The following is a 16027-nucleotide window of genomic DNA, read 5'->3' as shown; positions in this document are numbered from 1 at the left end:
TTTTTTTCAGATTTTGACATTACTTTCTCAGATGTTGGGTTTACTTTGTTGAAATTGTTCAGGCAAAGTCTCGGTAAATAGAATAGACTGTTCTGTTAACATACTTAATACTGAGGGGATGAATCTGCCTTCTCAGTGTTAAAAGCAATGGCAGATCTTTAAATTGGGGACAAAGATAGGACGAGCACTTCAGTGTTGATGTGGAAAGGTATGGATGCAGAGCAGATGGAAAGGATACCGAGGCTCCTGACTTCTGGGTGTTTACTTGTTCTTTAGGGCACCTTTGAACTATGTCTTAATGCTTTCATTTTGTTTTAGTTTGGGTTTTTTTTTTTCTGGCCCTGGAATAGATCAGGACAAAGTCCTGGAGGTTGAGAAAGAGTTTAGTGCCCTAGTTTGATCTGATCTGTCACCTTGGTGTGTTTATTATGATGTTGCAGTGACGCCCTTTGTCACTAGAGTTTCTGAGACAGTTTCCAGAATTACACTTAAAAACATAGCCCACAGAATGAATCAAAAGTCAGACTAGTGTTTTTTCCTGGGGGAGGGGTGGTCTGCGGGAGCCTGTGAGAGAGCAGTAAACCTCCTGCATCTTGATCTGGGTGGCGGTGATCCGAGTGCACTCACGTCAGAGTTCATCAGGCAGCACGCTTATGTTTGGGGCATTGTATGTACTTTCATGCTTGCATGTTCCATCTCAGCTAAAAAAATGGAACAGACATCAAATGGGAAGAGTGGACCAATGTATCTTTAAATTCTAGCCTTGCGTTCTGCTTCTCAGAGTCTCTAGGTATAAGATGAAACATGAGGCTTGTTTTCTTGGGAGAGCGTGAACTCTGTTAATTGGAACACACCAGAGCTTTGGTTAAGGAGCAGGGGCTCTTCTCTTCTCCCGTAGCTCCTTACCAGCTGGCCGCAGTACCTTTGAGGAAGGTGGAGGCCCTCAGCACCCGCTATTTCTTACTGAAGTCTCTGATAGTTCAAGCAAAAAGGTTTGGTCTGTCTTCCTTTCCTGAGTCTCCTAATTTGTTCTCTTGTTTCCAGCTTTATAAACTTCTACCCTAGGCCCCTTGGAAGTAGGTTGTGTATTGAGAATTCATTAGTGTTTTCTTTTGGCCAGGAATCTGAGGTATTCAGTAGGATCTCATCTGCTTTGACTTGGGTAAGAGGGTCAGTTGAGTACGTGTCGTACTCTCCCTTTCCCTTATCCCTCCCTGAGCCCTGTGTGATTTCTCCATGTCTGTTCCTTGTAGATCCTTTGTCTGTTTCCCCTGCCCGCTGGGCTGAGGAGTATCTGGAACAGTCAGAGGAGAAGCTGTGGCTGGGAGAGCCTGAGGGAACAGCTTCCACAGATCGCTGGTGAGTCCAGCTACTTCTTTCTGGATGGATCCCTGTGAAAGGAGTACTAGATGGTTTTCCCAGCCTCCCTCACCTCCTCCATCCACATTCTCAAACCGACTTGCAGTCCCCTCATTTTCTGTGTTAAGGTTCCCACTTGTATTATTACCCTAGAAGTTTGTCTCACATCCAGTTGAGTCAAGAATTCTAAGTGTCTTAACTAGAATTTCATAACTTTAGCTTATGCACCCTGTTCCCTTTTTACTTTAGAGGCTACTGCTGTATTCCTTCTCTCTATAAATGGGTATTAGGGAAAGGGAAGGATAAAAGAATGTAGCTAGTGCTTTGCCACTTCTGGCCAGGTGTCCTTTTTTAATGTAACTTGGAATTTGTAGGTCCTTAATGAGAGAGTAGAACCCCCGCCCCCTCCCGAGCCCCCACCCCTGCCCCGGGACCCAGGAACTGTGATTGCCATGGGCTGGGAGTAGGCAGTAGTGTGGGGAAGGTGGTGTCAGACTAGTGTGTGGAACTGGTTTGTCCTTGCCTGTTCTAGGTATGATGAATATCATCCCGAGGAGGACCTGCAGCACACAGCCAGTGACTTTGTGGCCAAGGTGGATGACCCGAAATTGGCTAACTCCGAGGTGAGCCACATCCCACTGCTGCTTTGCCCAGCAGAGCTGATCTTGGAAGTCAAGAGTCTAGCTTCTCTTACCCCAGTTTAAAGAGAAGGAAATAAGATCTGAAGTCCATTCCTTCTTTCTGGAGAACAGAGACTTAGGATCCTTCTTCTTCCTTCCAACATCCTTTCTCTCATTTCCTTGCATACTAACCCTTTCACTTTTCTGTGTCTTCTCAAATCTTTAAGGCCAGAAATCCCTTTCTTTTTGCTCTTGACATTTTTCAGGGTCTTTAGCAAGTCTTATCTGCAGCTAGAGATGGTCAGGGGGAGGGGGAAGTGCAGGCGTCTCTTGGGCATGGTTGAGAGTGCACACCTGGAAGTCCTCTCCCAAGTGGCCTCTGTGTGTCTCTGTGCCCCAGTTCCTGAAATTCGTGCGGCAGATTGGCGAGGGGCAGGTGTCCCTGGAGTCCGGTGCAGGGTCGGGCCGAGCTCAGGCAGAACAGTGGGCAGCAGAGTTTATACAGCAGCAGGTAGGACATTGTCACTTCCCAGTCCCACTTCAGAGCCAGCTGGTGCCCCAGGCCTCGGGTTCAGTGTTCAGGGGTCCCAGACGGGGAAGCGATTTTATTGCCAACGTGTCTTGGTAGCATCCAGGTCCTGAGCGGGTGGGAAAGAGAGTCTGAGAATGTCCTCAGAAGCGTCCAGGTTGCTGGTGTTCAGTGGGTAGAAAGTTGGTGGTGGTATGACCATCCTTCTTTGTCACAGGGTACATCAGAGGCCTGGGTTGACCAGTTCACAAGACCAGTAAACACAGCTGCCCTTGATATGGAGTTTGAACGAGCCAAGTCAGCTATAGAGGTGAGAGCAGGTAGCACAGGAGCAGACGCCTAAGGGAACACACTCCATTGGACAGTGTCATGTGAGCATCACCAATGATGAACGTTGTATGCTGTAGTGTTCCTGGACGCTCTGTGTCAGAACTGCCGGGGCTAGGGTGGGTGACTGTCAAAAATGCCAGTCCCAGGTCATCACCTTCCACTGCAGGATTGGAATCTGGGGGTAGGATCCAGAGGCTTTTGGACGCTTTGACATTTAGGATTTACTGTCGTAGGGAAGCCATCCTAGAGGCGCTGAGGGTGGAGTGGGGTGGTCATGATGGATCTCCTTTTTTCTACCTGCCTTCCCTTCCTTACAGTCTGATGTCGATTTCTGGGACAAGTTGCAGGCAGAGTTGGAGGAGATGGCAAAACGGGATGCTGAGGCTCACCCCTGGCTTTCTGACTATGATGACCTCACATCTGCTTCCTACGATAAGGTAGGAACTCCGTTCTCAGATCACAGGGTTTCTTTGTTATGTTGTTTCTCCTCTCATCCTGAATGAAGGGTACTTCCTTGCAAGTAATTACTTCCTTGAGCCCCTTTCTGTGAAAGGAAATCTGAATCATTCCCTTGTCCCACTCCTCTTTAGAAATTGAAGGTATGCTTTATTCTTAGAACATACAGATTAATAATAATAGACTGTCCTTGTCAAATCATGATAAGACAGTGATGTAATACCTGTGACAGAGATTTGCATGTGATGCATTCAGAAAACAGATGAAGGAGCTCTGCTTTGGAGGTTGATTGGGGGATCGGTGTCATTCCTTTGGTAGAGAGTAGTAATTGGTAGACTATGTCTCTGTTGCTACATCTTAGTATCTATTTACTTTTTTTAACTCACAAATTTATTTTAAAAATTTATGTTAAAATTAAAAAAAAATTATTATAAAAAATGGATCTGTTTCTCTAAGTACTGACCATGTGTGCCAATTTAGGGTGTTTGCAAAGAATTAGATTAAATAAGATGTTAGGAAAATTTCCCAGCTAGTCAAAGATAATCTAGTTTCGTACACAGCATAGACTTAGACTTTGAAGCGTATGCTATTTCAGAGGTATTACTGTAGAAAAAAATGTACTTTGAGGTTGTAGGGTATTTAGGGATGTAGTTAATAATCGAACTGCTAAGTTGAAGCATGAGAGGGAAGAGAGAGAATTACTGGGTTTTGAAAGAAGCAAAACAGGAACTGAGGAGGTGAGTAGCGATGCCTCTTCCCAGCTCAGATCTGGTTGGGAAAGGATTCTGGCACTAAAACCAAGGCCTGAGATGTGGAGCTGGATGCTGGGTAGATCTTGACATCAGGGAGCTGTGTGTACAAAGATAAAGAAGAGTTAAGTTCAAGATAACTTTAAAAGGGTTAGCATTTGAAAGCCAATGAAAAACTTAGTACTGGGAAAATTGGGGTTTTGTTTACTATTGCAGTCTGATTTTTTATGAGCTATCCTGTTAGTAGAAAACAGCTTACTTCTTGGATCCTGCTTTGTGTTTTGCCAAAATGAGTTTCTTCTATAGAATTCTGAGGAGGAAGAACTCAAGGTAACACCTAGTATAATACCTGGTAATACCTGGAGATAATACATTTATTAATTTGTATTAGCAATTTGGTAAGTTGCATAGGTTCTCTTAGCTTACAAATGGCAAATTATAAATTTTAGGTGAAAATTTCTGTGCTTTGATAAATACAGATATAGCACTGATTTTGTATGAGCAGCATTTTTTACTCTCATGTTAATGACTTGCTAAGTGGAATATAATTTTTTTAATAGAGTTTTAAATTCAGAACTTATGTTTTTAGATTTTTGAACCCTATTTGATATTATTGATACCTTGAGATATTGCAGATGTAGGACTAGAAATATATATATATATTTTTAAAGATTTTATTTATTTTGACAGACAGAAATCACAGGGAGGCAGAGAGGCAGAGAGAGAGAGGAAAGGAAGCAGGCTCCCTGCTGAGCAGAGAGCCCGATGCGGGGCTCGATCCCTGGACCCCGGGATCATGACCTGAGCTGAAGGCAGAGGCTTTAACCCACTGAGCCACCCAGGTGCCCCAGGACTAGAAATATTTGCATTAATGTTCCACAGAAATGTGCTCTACTTTGTTACTCACTAATAATGAATGATTCAGATTTTATCTGGCTTTATTCTAACTATTACTGAATTATATGTCAGTAGTGCTTTTTTTGCTTTTAAATGTGACTCTGACCCTGATTGTTCTATAAATTCATGGGTCTCTGAAAAATACTATTTTTTACTGGGTGGTCCTTAAATTTTCAAGACAACTTAACATGTGTACCTCAAGCAGATAGTGTATTCTTTTAGCATAAAGAGAAGTTTCTGTGATGGGACAGACTCTTAGTAGAAGAGCAGAAGCTGTGTGATCCTTTGAGATTTCAGAGTAGACAATGGATCAGACTTAATGATTAGCTCAGGTTAGACATTTTAGGTTGCAGCAGTGATCATAAACTCATGCTGCATTCTTTGGCGGGCTGTTGAAGCTTCCTCCAGCATATTCTTCTTCCCATTGTGCACGTATTCTAATTGTGAACAATTCCTCTCTGATCAGCAGTTGATAAAATGGCAAGGAGGCTAGACAGCACAGATGAGGGAGCACTTAGGGAACCCTGTGGTTGCAATCTGATGGCCTTGATGTGTTACATTGTCTTTTCAGGATAATACCTATTTTATAAATAGTATTTTATGCCCTTTTTTTTTTTTTTTGGAAGATTTTATTTATTTATTTGACATACACAGAGAGATCACAAGTAGGCAGAGAGGCAGGCAGAGAGAGAGAGGGAAACAGACTCTCTGCCGAGCAGAGAGCTGGATGCGGGACTCGATCCCAGGGCCCTGGGATCATGACCTGAGCCGGAGGCAGAGTCTTAACCCACTGAGCCACCCAGGCACCCTATTTTATGCTTTTTGATAATATGACTTGGGTGAATATTCTTATTCGATGTGCTCAATAGCTCTGAGAGGCAGGAATTAATTTCATTATGAAATTGTGTTACAGATGACAGTGATCTCTGTTTCCTACAGGGTGGCTTAAGGCGTGGATCACTGATAGATAGGAATTGAGGTTGAATGTGGTAAACTGGTAGTTTGTAGTAGGGGTTAGCAAACTATGGCCTGCAGTAAGTCTGGCCTGTCACCTGTGTTTGCCTGGCCTGTGAGCTGATAGTGGCTTTAAATGGTTGAAAAAAATTGAAAAGTACTATTTTGTGACATGTGCAAATTATACAAAATACAAGTTTTGCTGTCTATAAATAAGGTTTTATTGCAACACCGTCATACTTACTTGCTTACCTATCTGTGGCTCCTTTCTCTCTCCAAAGGTGGAGTTGAGTAGTTGGGACAAAATATTTATTTGCTTACTTTGTGGCATTTTACAGAAAAGACTTGCTGATTCCTGGTCTGGGGTCATTATCTACCTTCTAAGTTTTCATATTGTACAGAGATTTACCAGGCACATTACCTATTCTCAACATGAATAGACTTTAAATATGTTTATTTTTAATCCAGCTCCTATAATATGTCTTGTTTTTTAGACTTCCATAGTAATTATGTAATTTCGGTTCGTCACAGATAATTTACATCTGATCGCTTATCATGGTTTAGAACTTGGCTGATAAGGTTTAAGTGTTGCCAATTTTTTTTAACAGTTCCATGGTAATAGTGAAAAGGGGCCTCGCTCTTGTCTGTATTATGTATGGTTTCATTCTTACGTGTCCTTAGCTGCATTTAGAAGGGCTCTGCCTGGTAGTTTGCATCTTCTTTTCATTCTGGTGTGTTGTTTGTGTTGGTAACTCCCCAAAAGAACTCCCCCAAAAGAACATTTTATCTGCTTGTCCCATGGGGCTTACTCATGACTCCCATTTTATCTTATTATTACTACTCTTTGCCTGACATGAAATACCAGTAGACAGAGCTTTGCACGTAGCATCATTCTTTCCTCAAATTAGAAATCCTCAGTGAGAAAATGTTGTCTTTCTGAAGCATTTTCTGCCATCAGGATTTGGGGATCTAGCTTTCATTTACTATCAGATAGAGATTAATATTAGTAGCTTCTAAGAGTGAAATTAGTGAACAACTAAAATTTTCAGAGTGCTTGAACACATGTTATCCAGTCACACGCACAGTGAGCTATGAGCTGTGAGCTGTGATTCTGTGAGCTGGCTAAGAGTGTCATCTGAGTGGTGCAGCCTCTCATTCCAAATTGTATTTCCATTATTCGTTTTCATACTGTTGCAGGAAAATAGGAAGTGCCCTTTGAATAGCTAAGGAGAGCTTATCTCATAAGGTAAGATCTCATAAGATCTGCTTATCTTAAGCAGATCCTGTAAGAAATGTGTTCTGTCCAGGGGTGAGAATCAAGGATGTGGAAATACAGGCCTATAAGGACTTCCTAAAATTGGCTTACTTCCAGCGTGGGTCAGAGTTTGTAGACTATTAGCTTTTCAGGAGATAGCAGCATGAGCGTGATACTGAATGGATTTACTGCGGTCCTAGATGATCTCCTTTCTAATAGGGAAAATTTGCCCGTATTTAATTCAGATACCTTTTTGGAGGCCTTTAAGTTCTCCACCTCTGTCCTGGTTGTCATCTGCCATCCCGGTGCTTTGACTGTGATAGCTCTTTCTTAGGTTTTCACTTGCTTCCTTTCCCTCTAGGGGTACCAGTTTGAGGAGGAGAACCCCCTGCGTGACCACCCCCAGCCTTTTGAGGAGGGGCTCCGGCGACTTCAGGAGGGGGACCTGCCCAACGCTGTGCTGCTTTTTGAGGCGGCCGTGCAGCACGATCCTAAGCACATGGAAGTAAGTGCCGCACTACTCTGACTTCATATGAGAGCCCGCTTCCATCAGTTTTGAGGGAAACCCCACAGAGTAGTGCAGGTGGATTAGGGCCTGGGTGATGGCCTGGGATGGGGTAGTAGGAGTGAGAGGGTGAGTGGGGGAGCCAGAGGAAGAGAGGTTGGAAAGGTGAATGCAGTGATAGAATCTGACACCTTCTCTCTAGGCTTGGCAGTATCTGGGTACCACCCAGGCAGAGAATGAACAGGAACTCTTAGCCATCAGTGCGCTGCGGAAGTGAGTACATGAACGGTGGGGTGAGGTGGTTCCTGGGCTCTGTAAATAGCCATTGGAATGATAGGATTCCAGACCCAGATCCTTGTCTTTTTTTTTTGGTCACTAGCAAGAGTGTTTTCTTGTGGTGAGACTCTTAAGGTTTGGAGTGAATTGGAGATATCTTGCTCCATTCCTTCATCAGCTTTAATTTTGTATGTAGGACCCTCACTGGTTCCTTGGCTGCTAAAACCTTCTCCTTCTTGTATCTGTAATTTTTTTCAATAACACCCCTGTAGAGGAGTCCTCTGTGTCTTTAATCTGAGGGAGTTGGCAGGTGAGGCCATTGTGACTCTGTGTTCTAGGACTATATTCCAGCATCACTGCGGATACCAATTCTGCCCACTCTGTCTGAACAGGTGTCTGGAGCTAAAGCCCGATAACCGGACAGCACTCATGGCGCTGGCCGTGAGCTTCACCAACGAGTCCCTGCAGCGACAGGCCTGTGAAACCCTGCGAGACTGGCTGCGCTACACGCCGGCCTATGCCCATCTGGTCGTGCGTGGTGAAGAAGGGGCTGGGGGGTCAGGACAGGGCCCCAGCAAGCGCATCCTCGGGTCTCTGTTGTCCGAGTGAGTGAAGGATTCCTGGGATGACAGATGATAACCTGAGCCCCAGTAGAAGGAGGGCCTTGGTTTTGGAAGCCTGCCTGGATTGATACTCAAGGACCTCAGAGTGGGATAGGAAGCCTGGGATGCACTTGAAGGAGGTCTGCATTGTGTGGTGCAGTGCTGGGATGAAACAGAAAAACCCGTTTCTAAAATGAAATATGAGAGTAGGAGGATGACTGATAGATTGATGAATCTTGGGGATATGAGTGACGAATTAAGGAATTATTTTGGAAGGGTAAGAATCCAGACACATCCATCCACCTATTTTTGCATTTTTTTTCCTTTTTCTTTCCTATTGATCTAGCTCCCTCTTTCTTGAAGTGAAAGAGCTCTTCTTGGCTGCTGTGCGCCTGGACCCTACATCCATTGACCCGGATGTGCAGTGTGGCTTAGGAGTCCTTTTCAACCTGAGTGGGGAGTATGACAAAGCGGTGGACTGCTTCACAGCTGCCCTCAGTGTTCGTCCCAATGTGAGCCTCAGGGGAGGAATGGAAATAGCACATGACTGCATCTTACTGAAGGGTCATTTGTTGGGACCTTCGAAGTCACGGGAGCTTCCGTTCCATATACTGATTGCCTTGGGAGAATTGGGCAGAGAAGGCTGGGAACATTTGAGAAGAAAGGAAGGGGGAGTAACATGTATTAGCTAAACAGAACAGTGACCCGGGGAGGACGGGCAGAGTTGGATCTGAGCCTAGCTGTTGTCGCTATTCCTTTCCCATCTCTGTTCCAGGACTATTTGCTGTGGAATAAGCTAGGGGCCACCCTGGCCAACGGAAACCAGAGTGAGGAAGCAGTAGCTGCGTACCGTCGGGCCCTTGAGCTACAGCCTGGCTATATACGGTCCCGCTATAACTTGGGCATCAGCTGCATCAACCTTGGAGCTCACCGGTGAGAGCATCTATGGAGTAATTAGTGAATGAACTCTCTCCCTGCCTTTGGCCGTAGCTCCTCATTCTCCAGTCCTCTGTTTGACTAAACAGCCCCAGCTTTCTCCCCATGCCAGCTGATCTGCCTCCTTCCAGTAATGTTCTGCTCACCAGCTCTCCTTCTTCTTCCCCACAGGGAGGCTGTGGAACACTTTTTGGAGGCCCTGAACATGCAGAGGAAAAGCCGGGGTCCTCGGGGCGAAGGGGGTGCCATGTCAGAGAATATCTGGAGCACCCTGCGTTTGGCGTTGTCCATGTTAGGCCAGAGCGATGCCTATGGGGCAGCCGATGCCCGGGATCTGCCCACCCTCCTAGCTATGTTTGGCCTGCCCCAGTGACAGTGGGATGGGCTGCCCTGTGAGTGTCAGCTTGGAGGGGTCCCTGCTCTGGATGTGACTCTCTCTCCCCAAATGGGCTACTAAGGGGGTGGGCTGATGACCACAAGCGGTGTGGCCCCTCAGGAGCTGCCTCAACGTAGTGGGTGGGGGTAGTCCATGTTCTTCCTACATCACTGTAGGAAATGAGCTGTGTTATCTCTGAGTCCCTTGGTAATTCAAGGGATGTACCTTGAGCTCCAGATCTCTCTGCTCATCATGCCCTTTCTTGGTGCTGCTTTTTGGGTAGGACCCGAAGATCTAGGGTAACTGTTGTCATCAGCTGCCATTTCTGATAGGGTCTACCACATTCGTAATGTCTGTCCTTTCCCCTACTTACTGGGAACTGATAATAGTACAGCTTTCTTGGTCAATGGTGTGCAGCAGGTTCTTCTACCATCCATCTCTGAGATGACTCCACCTGGGACAGGATGTTAGGAGTTGGCCTGTTGGGTTGAAATGTTGCTTTTGCTCAGCAGAGCTGAGTTTGATAGGGCTGCTCATAGTTCTCCTGCTCCTGGACCTCTCCTGGCTGTAGTTCAGATTCTCTGGGTACAGTGCTGCATGTGGTGCTGCTGGCATCATTATTGAGGGGTCCATAGGAGTTGCTGGGGTCAGTTGTACAGAGAGTGTTTGTATGTAGGGTAGGAGGATGGCGTATTTGTGGAATGAGCCTAGGAGGGACCAGATGGGGTCAGATCAAGGGCGCTGGTGGGAGGAAGAGCAGGTGGCCTGGGGGTGTGGTGAGTGCAGCCAGCCCTCCTCTCAGAAAGGCCTGTGAGTAGGCCTTGAGCTAACTCTTCTAGAAAGTTGGTTCAGAAATAGTCTTGCCAAATTCCTAGCAAAGAGGCAGTTCAGTGTTACCATAAGCCTTTTGTTGTACTTCTTGAAATGTTTCTAGGGGAAAGCAGTGAAAAAACCCCTCCCCCCTTATTACCTCCACAAGCTGAAGACTGAGGGAGCAGGTTGGACTCTTCTCAACTGTCCCCTGTATGGGGAGATACACTAACCCCCAGAAATGACTGCTAAGCCTTTTGCCTTGTCTTCAGTAGCTAATGATCAGAGAGATTTTTTTTTTTAAACTACCATGGTCCCAAAGTTCCATCCTGAAATTTATTTTTCTTTGTATGAATATGTGTAAATGATTTAAAAATAAAACTGTATGAATAAAATTTGTATGAAGAATAAATGGAGCTGATCTGGGTGTGAGTTCTGCCAGGTATGAAGTTGGGGTGTGGAGGTGGGTTGGTGTCTGAAGGACAGGTATTTAACAGTGTTCTTCCTCTTTCTTTGTCTCTCAAATTCTCCTTGGTGTATTGATTACCCATCCATCTATCCAATAATATTGAGTACCTAATATTGAGTACTGTGAATAACATGGACAAGGTCCCTATGTTCATGGAACTTAAAGTTTAGCAAGAGAGACCACTGGTTAACAATCATGCATTTTTCATACTTGTGATAGTACTATAAAGGGAAATATGGTATAAAGGGAAATATGATATAATTGGTATTATTTTCATTCTGAATTACATGGGAGGATTATGGTAGTTTTGCCAATACTTATGCTTTCTAAAGGTTTTCATCTGGCTCTCCCTGGTTTTATTAGAAACTGTATCAAGAGCCATATAAAGATGGGTATTGATCCTAGGGAAGTTTTTTTTTTTTTTTTTAAGAGAGAGAGTGTGCAAGCAATAGGGAGGGGCAGAGGGAGAGAGAATCAAGCAGACTGAATGCTCAGCATAGGACCTGATGTGGGGCTCGATCTCACAATCCTGAGATCATGACCTGAGTCAAATCAAGAGTCAGATGCTTAGCCCACTGAGCCACTGGCTGTCCCTATCCTGGGAAAAATTTTTAAAACAAAGAATATTTATATTTGGAAATAAACGTCCATGGCCATGTTAGAATTGAATAAAAAAATGTCCAGGGCACCTGGGTGGCTCAGTGGGTTAAGGCCTCTGCCTTCGGCTCAGGTCATGATTCCAGGGTCCTGGGATCGAGCCCCGCATCGGGCTCTCTGCTCAGCAGGGAGCCTGCTTCCTCTCTTCTCTCTTTCTGCCTGCTTCTCTGCCTACTTGTGATTTCTGTCTGTCAAATAAATGAATAAAATCTTTAAAAAAAAATGTCTAAAAGGAATTGGTTCAGTAAATTATCCAGATAGTGAACTATTTAGTTATTTCCAATGACAATAAATGCTAACATAAAACACATGATGGGAAAGAAAAGGTTGGCAAACTATAGGTTATCTCAAGAAAAGCATGCATTGAAAAGAGACGAGGGAAATATTCCATTATGCTAAAACTGTGATTATGAGTGATTTTTCTCCTGCTTTGTCATACTTCTCTGTAACTTTCAATTTTTCTTAGTGCATGGGTAATACTTCCATAGAAAAACCCAACAATACACCTTTGGGGGGAAGGGAGAGGCATCTGTTGTTGTTACCTGGGTGATCTTGGGACAGCTGTGTCCTGGCCTCTGAATGGCAGGCAGGCAAAGCAACAAACTGATGCAGCAATTTCTATCATGTGTAGATAAAAGGAGAAACTCCTGGTGTGAGAGGTGAGCTAATGCCTGGTTTCACTGAAGTCTCCAGGTTTACCTACTTTGCCTGCCTTTGATGGCATGAAGGTGGTCAAGAGGATGCTTTTCTTGCATGGCCAGGGCGAGGCAGCTCTTGATCCCAAGTCAGATCCATCTGGTGGTAATTGGGCCCCTATCACGTGCCAGGTGCTGTTCTGGCACCAGGGATACCATTCCCAAGGGCTCTGTTCTCATGGCTTACATATGAGTTGACTGAGAGAATATACAAGTTAAAAAGAAAATGCCTGTTTTACGTACTATGAAGAAATCACAATGGCCCATTGCACTAGAGAGTAAAGGGGATGGCTTGCGGGCAACACTGTGGTCAGGAAAGGCCTTTCTCATGAGGTGAGCTGAGTGTCTGGGAGGGCCCAGGTCCCAGGGGGCAAATGTGAAGGCTGGGATCTGAAGGTAAAAGGGCTCTCTGTGCACACTAACAGGAAGGAGCCTGCAATGTAGAGGAGAGGACAGTGGCAGGACAGAGGGTAGAAAGGAGTGGTCAGGAGCCATGATTATGGAGAAGAATCTGAGTTTTATTCTAAGTTCCAGGGAATCACTGGAGAGGTTAAACAAATGTGATGTGATGTGATTACATGTTAAAAGACCATTCTGGCCACAGGATAAAGAATGGATGCATGAGGCTGTGGTGGGTTGGAGCTGAAGCAGGAGGACCAGTTAGGCAGTCAGCCCACTGAAAGATATTGGTGGCTTAGTCTAGGGTGGAGATGGAGGGCAGGGGAGGAATGGATGGATGACACACAGATGAGGAAGTTGCACAAATTCAGCATAAATTTTGTAGGTACAACTGTAGGATTTGCCGCTGGATTGGGTAGATGTAGAGGGCTAGGGTAAGAGATGAAGGATGACTCCTAGATTTTTGGCCTGAGCAATTGCAAGAATGGTGATGCCTTTAACAGAGAAGGGGAAATGGTGGGCGGAGCAGGTTTGGTAAGGCAAATATAAAGCTCTATACTGAACACATTAGATCAAAGGTCAAGATCTCTCCAAAAATAGATGTCAAGTAGATAAAGTGGGTATATAAATCTCGGGGAGAAGTCAGGGCTAGATGCTTAAATTTGAGAGTCCTGTTTATAGAGACTGCATTTAAAGCCCTGGGACTGGGAAGGTTTGGGAGAATGTAAGTAAGAGTGGGGTGGTGGTGGTGGTGGTGGTGGTTGGCTTACCAAGAAGCACTGATTACCAGGCAGGCAGAATGGCTTGAAGCAGCTGTTTGTTCTGTAGGATACAAATCTGTTAAGGGTGACCTTGTTAAAACACAAAAACAAAGAATGACTTAGAGGTGGCACCAGGGTGGCTGAGTGGGTTAAGCCTCTGCCTTTGGCTAAGGTCATGATCTCAGGGTCCTGGGATCAAGCCCTGCATCGGGCTCTCTGCTCCGCAAGCAAGGAGCCTGCTTCTCCATCTCTCTCTGCCTGTCTCTCTGCCTACTGATCTCTCTCTATCAAATAAATAAATAAAATCTTTAAAAAAATGACTTGGAGGTCTGCAACTTTAAAGAAACAATTTAACTTTTAATCCAAGTTTTTCTTTTTCCAGGAAGAAGTGTAACCAGCAGATGATCTGTGTGTTCATTTCAGTAAGACCCTCTCCCTCTGGGCATTCTCCCTCTGTAGGTAAACTGATGGGAGTTGAAGGACAAAAGGCCTTCTTGGCAAGTGTGGGAATTTGGGTTAATGGCCTCCGCACCTTGTTGCCAATGGGCTGACCCCACTATCCTGTAACCAAGGGGGGCGGGAAGGAGGCAGGGAAGCACGCCAGACACCCTCTTCTCTAACTGGAGCTTGCACAAAGTCCTGAGGGCCTCCTTGAGCTCCTCTTTATTTTCTTTTTTTAATTTAAAATATTCTTCTAATTTTTACTTTAAATTAAAAAAAATTAGAGCAGTTTTAGGTTTACAACAAAATTGAAAGAAAGGTGCAAAAATTTCCCTCATGCCCTCTGCTTCCCCACAGGCATGGCCTGTCCCATTAACAATGTCACCCACCAGAGTGGGACTTTCTTTTTTTTTAACCAAGTATGAACCTCTGTTGATACACTGTAATCATCCAAAGTCCATAGTTTATTTTAAGGTTTACTCTTGGTGTTATGCATCACATAGGTTTGGATAAACACATAATGACTATATCCATCATTGTTGTATCACACAGCGTATTTTTGCTGCCCTCAAAGTCCTCTGTGCTCTGTTCATTTGTGTCTCCCCCACCCCAAGTCTGACCGTTTAGTGGTCTCCATGATTTTACCTTTTCCAGAATGTCATAGAGTTGGAATCTTACCATATGCAGCTTTTCAGATGTGCTTATTTCACTTAGCAATATGCATTTAAGGTTCCTCCATGTCTTTTCATGGCTTGATAGAGCTTTTTTTTTTTTTTTTTAAATAAGCGCTGAATAATATTCCATTGTCTGGATATATCTTTGTTTATACATTCACTACTGAAGGGCATCTTGGTTTTTCCCAGGTTTTGGCAATTACAAATAAAGCTGCTATAAATATTTGTTTAGACAAAAGTTTTCGTATCCTTTGGGTAAAAACCAAGTAGCGTGATTGCTGAATTGTATGATAAGAGTATGTTTCTTTCCTTTCTTCCTTTTAAAGATTTTGTTTATTATTTGACACAGAGAGAGAGAGTGAGAGAGGGAACACAAGTGGGGGGGGGGGGCGGGAGAGGGAGAAGCAGGCTTCCCGCTGAAGAGGGAGCCCAATGTGGGGCTCAACCCCAGGACTCTGGGATCATGCCCTGAGCAGAAGGTAGACACTTAATGACTGAGCTACCCAGGCACCCCTCTTTTTTCAGAGATTTTATTTATTTATTTGATGGAAAGACAGAGAGCGAGCCAGTGAGCACAAACGGGGATGGGCAGAGGGAGAGGGAGAAGGAGAAGCAGGCTCCCTGATGAATAGGGAACCTGATGTGGGTCTCCATCCCAGAACCCTGGGATCATGATCTGAGCCCACTGAGCCCTCCAGGCTCCTTTTTGTAAGGAACTTCCAGACTGGCTTCCAGAGTGACTGTACTATTTTTCATTCCCACTAGCAGTGGGTGAGAGTTCCTGTGGCTCCACACCCTCACACATTTGGTGTTGTCAGTGTCTTGAACTTTGGCAGTTGTAATAGGTGTGTGGTGGTATGTCATCATTTTCACTGGCATTTCCCCAATGACAGATGATGTGTAACACCTTTTTGTAGGGCTTATTTGCCACCTGTGTATCTTCTTGGATGAGGTGTACTCTCTGCTTTCTTGATTACAGTCTCTCTTCCTAATGATTGTATCTTGAGACACTTTTCTTTTTAGACTTTTTTATTTCTAAGTGATCTCGATAACCAGTGTGGCACCCGAACTCACAACCCCAAAATCAAGAGTTGCACGCTCTACTGACTGAGCCAGCCGTGTTCTCCTACATACTTTCTTTAAAACCCCAGGTTTCTACTTGGCAACTCCCTTTTTTCTCGCAGCAGAGATCCTGCAAGGTCATCAGGAAAACACTGTATAAATGTTCTCATCTGCCCCCTACAAGTTTATCTCCACTTGTGTCCGTTGGGTCATTC

At 44.7% G+C, this 16027-nt stretch overlaps 1 protein-coding gene across 9 annotated transcripts in view; it reads left to right on the top strand.

The window, feature by feature from the left end:
- The window catches only part of PEX5 (peroxisomal biogenesis factor 5), a 29623-nt gene extending 18219 nt beyond the window's left edge, over positions 1 to 11404 (top strand). For 4 of the 9 annotated variants that reach the window (XM_032348912.1, XM_032348915.1, XM_032348913.1 and 1 more), the window contains exons 6-16: positions 1254 to 1359; positions 1892 to 1982; positions 2380 to 2490; positions 2726 to 2818; positions 3156 to 3275; positions 7511 to 7654; positions 7857 to 7927; positions 8323 to 8535; positions 8879 to 9044; positions 9308 to 9465; positions 9640 to 11115. In XM_032348912.1, the coding sequence (XP_032204803.1) occupies positions 1254 to 1359; positions 1892 to 1982; positions 2380 to 2490; positions 2726 to 2818; positions 3156 to 3275; positions 7511 to 7654; positions 7857 to 7927; positions 8323 to 8535; positions 8879 to 9044; positions 9308 to 9465; positions 9640 to 9841 (1475 nt within the window). In that variant the 3' untranslated portion in view covers positions 9842 to 11115. Of the gene's footprint in view, positions 1 to 1253; positions 1360 to 1891; positions 1983 to 2379; positions 2491 to 2725; positions 2819 to 3155; positions 3276 to 7510; positions 7655 to 7856; positions 7928 to 8322; positions 8536 to 8878; positions 9045 to 9307; positions 9466 to 9639 lie in introns of all 9 variants that reach the window. The other 5 variants (XM_032348907.1, XM_032348911.1, XM_032348909.1 and 2 more) reach the window with 5 other exon arrangements.
- Positions 11405 to 16027: the final 4623 nt, after the last annotated feature.

This window comes from Mustela erminea, chromosome 6 (assembly GCF_009829155.1).
Source record: "Mustela erminea isolate mMusErm1 chromosome 6, mMusErm1.Pri, whole genome shotgun sequence".
Taxonomy (NCBI): domain Eukaryota; kingdom Metazoa; phylum Chordata; class Mammalia; order Carnivora; family Mustelidae; genus Mustela; species Mustela erminea.
The sequence above is the reverse complement of the archived record's forward strand: the minus strand, read 5'-3'. Positions and strand labels throughout refer to the sequence as shown.